At 34.1% G+C, this 5,084-nt stretch overlaps 1 protein-coding gene across 1 annotated transcript; it reads left to right on the top strand.

Moving 5' to 3' along the window:
* Positions 1-2,303, top strand: Nd-b8 (NADH dehydrogenase (ubiquinone) B8 subunit). Its single transcript, XM_076811575.1, has 3 exons — positions 1-148; positions 249-355; positions 2,139-2,303. Exons 1-3 carry the CDS (start codon positions 66-68, stop codon positions 2,231-2,233), a joined length of 285 nt encoding a protein of 94 aa, XP_076667690.1. The 5' UTR covers positions 1-65; the 3' UTR covers positions 2,234-2,303.
* Positions 2,304-5,084: the final 2,781 nt, after the last annotated feature.

The raw sequence follows: 5,084 nt of genomic DNA, 5'->3' as shown, positions 1-5,084 counted from the left end.
CGAAAGATCGACTTTAAATCGTCATCCCTATTTCCTCGCCACCCTGCGCTTGATAACATTTAAAGATGGCTGCGGTCAAGTTGGGATCTCACTTGAAAGAACTACGAATTCTTTTATGTCAAACATCGAAATCTAGCCAAGGTGCTAGGTAATAATAATATCCATTACATAAACATTAGCATCACAATAAGATAACAATTATTGGGAATCACCAACTATTAAATCCTAACCTATTTATACTTTTCCAGAGATTTTATCGAACAACACTATGTACCTCTTAAAAAAAGTAACCCTGAATTTCCAGTTTTAATTAGAGAATGTTCTTTAATCGAACCTTTTCTATATGCACGGTATGGTAAGTGTCATAGTAATTTAATGTATTTTATATAACTATTCATTATACTAACAAAAGACAGTGCCGAAGTGACACTATAAAGTAGTTTTACCAAAATATTGGATATGCATTTTTCGTTACAAGGTGAATGTCCGAATTTCTGTGCATTTCAGAGGTTACTCGCCATAAAGAAGGTGTAAAAAATTTGTGATCAAAATTTGCACAGTAATTAATTTAAAGAACTTTTACTGGAAAAACTATTTTCTGCCCAATTATCGAATACCAATAGTGACACTGTTCCTTAGCACAACCAGGTAGAACACGGACGAAAAATTATGAGTCTCTCATTATAAAAGTTTTTCGTTGCGTATGCTGCACTTTGATTAGCCCGAAGCTCATGCAACACTTGCGTAAATGTTCAAATAATTTAGAATTATTTTGTTGTAACTATAGTACAAACGTAATGCTTATAATAATAAGAAAAATACGAAATGGGGACATGAGTAGAAATTGGGACATTCACCTTAATGTTAACATACTTAAAACGTTGAAGCTTCTAAAGTTAGATCGAAGAACCTATTCGGTGTAATATTTTGGAAAGTATTAGGTATGGGAAAACAGTTCAAATAATAAAATGCGTGTTTTTGAATGACAAATTGATACTGGAAATATAATTGGTCGATAGTACAGGCAGCCGCCATAACATGTACAAAAGGGTTAAAGTAGAAGTTATCTTTAATTGATTTACAGGCAAAAAACCTTACGTAAGTAGGGGATTAAAATAAAAGTCATTTGAATTATTCAACAATTTCAAATAAAGGATTTTCATATTCAAATATATATTTTATAATTTTTATCTGTCTCTGTTTTATATTGGGTTCAATGAAATGTTTTTACATAATAGACTGAAAAAATAGACCGAACCGGTGTGCCGATAACATTTACTTTTAAGTTTTAAAGTATTTAAGAATATGCCTAATTAATGAAGTTTTAAAATATAGTCTTATACCTATGAATCGGTAAAGCAGAATTTGTGCCATATCTCAGGATTGTATATTTAGGGTGTTATTTTGCGCATTCAAGAAATTACTAATGATATACAGCATAATTTAATCGAAAATCTAGTAAAATATTATAATTTCTACAAACTACCTATATGTGACCAGTATTTTTCAAAGAATACTACACGAATAAGGGCAAAGTTAGGAGCGATGGGGCCGCAGTGATGGAGGGGGAAACACCTACAGGAGCGTTAGTAATGTGTACGTGACTGACGCAGGCGCAGTTCATGCACACATAACCACCACTCCTGTAGGTGTTTCCCCCTCCATTCACTGCGGCCCCATCGCTCCTAACTCTAAATAAGTGTAAACTATTTACAAGGAAAGTGAGCAGCAGTATACAGATTTTAATATATTATTTAAGCAGCTAAACTTTGCTGAAAGGTGCTTACATCATTGAATTTGGTGTTTGCAAACACAAGTTTGGTATTTAAATTTCCTTTCTATATCTAACAGTTATTAACATATTGAACCGAATAGATTTTACGATCTAACTTTGGGGACTATTTTTTCCTGCTCAATATGGACATTGGCAGATAAAAAATATTTCACATATTTTTGTAAGAATTCATTTGAAATTTTGATCGAAATTAACAATTATCGGTTCAGGACTGTATCTTATAAAGCTAATACACATTATTGTAATAATGTTAATTTAATGATGATAGATTTCTATAATATTAAAAATATGGAAGTATTAGTTCTGAATTATTTATTTACTTAGAAATAACATTACGTTTCAGAGTATGGCGTAGAGCATTGCGTTGCTCTACAAAATTTAAAATCCGAAGAAATACTTAAACGGGTTAAAGAACTTGCAACTAATAAACCTAAGTAATGTTTGTATCATTATGAATGTACTGTAATTTATTTAGTTACCAAATAAAAATAGTTATATAAAATTAAAATTACATGCTGTTGTAATTATCTGTACTGAGTGTCCCAGTATTGGTGGTACAGCCGAGGAGGGGGTAATTCAACTTAAAAAATAAGTCGAAAAAATAAAATGAATTTTTTCCATTTGGAGCTTCATTTTTTTAGGTTTTATGTTTTATATTCATTTATAAACCCACTCTAAGCAGCGATAGATAATAGCGCATAATAATGATAAGGAATACAAAATTACGTGTAATATAAATGCCATTTGTTGACATGTTAAGTGTACGTGTTAAGTGCACATGTAACCGAAGAATATTCAAAATCGCTTTAATTGTACACAAAACCTCAAATGAAAATTTTTTGTTCTATATTTTCAACTTATTTGTCATGTAGTATCACCCCCTCCTCGGTTGTATCACCAATATTGGGACACCCTGTATAACAGTCTCGAAAGGGTATCCACAGCGGTTAGAGTACCTTTTTCTGTAGGTCTTTGCTTGTTTACAGTGTTAAAACACCCCATCCCTCTTCAATGCTAAGCGGATAGAAAGACGAGAATGACAAATGATTTGGATAAGATTAAAGGAGTTAGCCTACAATACAAATTTTAAAATATCAAGTTTCTTTTATATATTCTCATAGTATGAATCTTCGAGAACACTTCTCGAAAGTTGTATTTAAAAATTGAAAGAATTGACAATGTTACAAAAATAAATGTTTATGTGATCAAAACACCTGCACTGACTTTGTTCTGTCCCGGTGCTGCCCCCAAACAGCATATTATATATAATAATATGTATTCGATTTGAAAATAAACAATGAGTATAGAAGGAAATGTGTTTACTAAAAGATTTATTTATAACAAGAATAATTCTCTCATAGAATATAGAGATTATATTTTATGTGAAGTTGAAAAACAAACAGGTTATGCATATTATACATATTTTTGTATTTTAGTGTTAGATTTATTTCTTATACAGGTATGTTACAGCCAAATATATATTATATAATATAATTATTTTATACATTTATATATTTAAAAAATTGTGTTATATGTATATGAAATATTAAAATAAAAAAAGTTCTGTTTATTAATTAATTGTTGTGTTTAACTTCTCTTCTAATGTATTAATACATATTAAATTTAAAACATTTGAAAAGAGATCATTTTTTGGCAAAGTGTGTATATCATTGAGCTCTAAACCATGGACATATGAATATAGGGGCGAGGGGAGTGATACGTACTTGGGGGGGGGGGGGGAGAGCACCTGCATCTGCCTGGATTTGATTGGTTGCATTCTACGCAGGCTCCGTATCGCTAATTATGAAAAAGTGTTTGCTACAGATTAGTACATACAAAGTCTAATTGTAAGTATATACTAACGAAGTGATTATTCACGAATATAAATTGTAAGAATAATGAAAATTGAAGAGAAATATGCATCTATAATTATTAAAATATATGAGGTGAATACCAACTGCATACCACACTACACTGCGTTCCATATAAGAGTGTACCGACGCCCCTACCGATTTGCGACCGATCTGCGCAGCTCCCATGGATCTGACATACGCGATTGGTCGTAGCACTTTCGCGATTGGTCGCAGCACTTTCCCTGCCGGTTTACTACCAATCAACAGTGTATCCCTGCGCGAAACGAGTATGCTCTAATATGGAACGCAGTGTACGAGACACGCTTCAAATATGGCTGCGACTATCCCTGCTTGCGACGCGACAAACGTTCATCATTACACATCACTGCGCTTGTGCTAGGGAAAAATAAAAAAACCAAAGCATCTGTTGTTACACGTCCTTAAGGGACCTTCTACACAGATCACCCCAAGCGGTTGTGGGCCGATCTGCCGGGTTCTTGCTCCTGTTAAGGTGCTAAAGCACGCCTTGACTATACTTACCAGGGAGAAGGAAGGGAAAAAGGGGTTTGAATAAGATTATACAGAGGAATTAGAGGAATAACAATAGTGTAGGATCACGGAAAAAAATGGAAAAGAAAGCCTCCGAACAGGACTCGAACCTGCGATCTCCAGATTTGCGCGCTGGCCAGCCGCCTTAACCACCTCGGCTACCGCCGACTACTCCCTGTCTTCGTTACTCCGTGCCCTCTTATGCTATGGGGGTTCGTGATCCCCACAATAGTGTGCAATGTATATTCTGATAAAAGGCAAATAATGGTCTCTGCTGACGCTCGAGTGCCGCTGAACCTATAGTAGGTCGTGTTCGCTCGCGTTGCTCCCGGGTAACGCAGGGAAGTCGGTGAACCTGGCCACTGGTAAATCTGGTCGCCCGTCTTCGCGGACGCGGTGGTCCGTATCGGCACGTCAGAGCACTCCCGGCGTGTGCCGTTTCTCGGTGTGTCGGAACGGAGATACACTTCGCACACATCTAACTATTGTTATACACACTATTTATAATTATTATTTAATAATGTTATTATATACATTTCATTTTCATCCTCAAATCCGAGACAGATGTTCAGACACTCTATTTCTGGTGACTTACCCAGTGTCTTACTTTTAGGAATTCTTGTTACTAATTACTGAGCCTTTGTGGATAACTATCTTTATAACGGCGATAAAAACTGTAATATTTACTTAAAAAGTGAAAACGATATTGAATTTTTTTTATCTGTTTGTGTGTAAGTGGTCCACATAATATGTTACTTTCAAATGTACAATAATTTTATATAATATTGTAAATAAATTATTTTAAAATACTTAATGTGCTCCCAGTTATCGTATTATTTTGTTTATATCAAATTTTCCAGTTTGGTAATAGTAAAAAAGATACTCGA

Source organism: Andrena cerasifolii, chromosome 4 (genome assembly GCF_050908995.1).
Source record: "Andrena cerasifolii isolate SP2316 chromosome 4, iyAndCera1_principal, whole genome shotgun sequence".
NCBI classification, from domain to species: domain Eukaryota; kingdom Metazoa; phylum Arthropoda; class Insecta; order Hymenoptera; family Andrenidae; genus Andrena; species Andrena cerasifolii.
Note: the sequence above shows the minus strand (reverse complement) of the source record. Positions and strands in the feature narration are given on the sequence as shown.

Excerpts from the sequence above, each read along its gene's own strand:
- Nd-b8 (XM_076811575.1), top strand. The coding sequence starts at position 66 with ATGGCTGCGGTCAAGTTGGGATCTCACTTGAAAGAACTACGAATTCTT. Across the intron at positions 149-248 it reads AAATCTAGCCAAGGTGCTAG|AGATTTTATCGAACAACACT; the intron begins GTAATAATAATA and ends ATACTTTTCCAG. Across the intron at positions 356-2,138 it reads TTTTCTATATGCACGGTATG|AGTATGGCGTAGAGCATTGC; the intron begins GTAAGTGTCATA and ends ATTACGTTTCAG.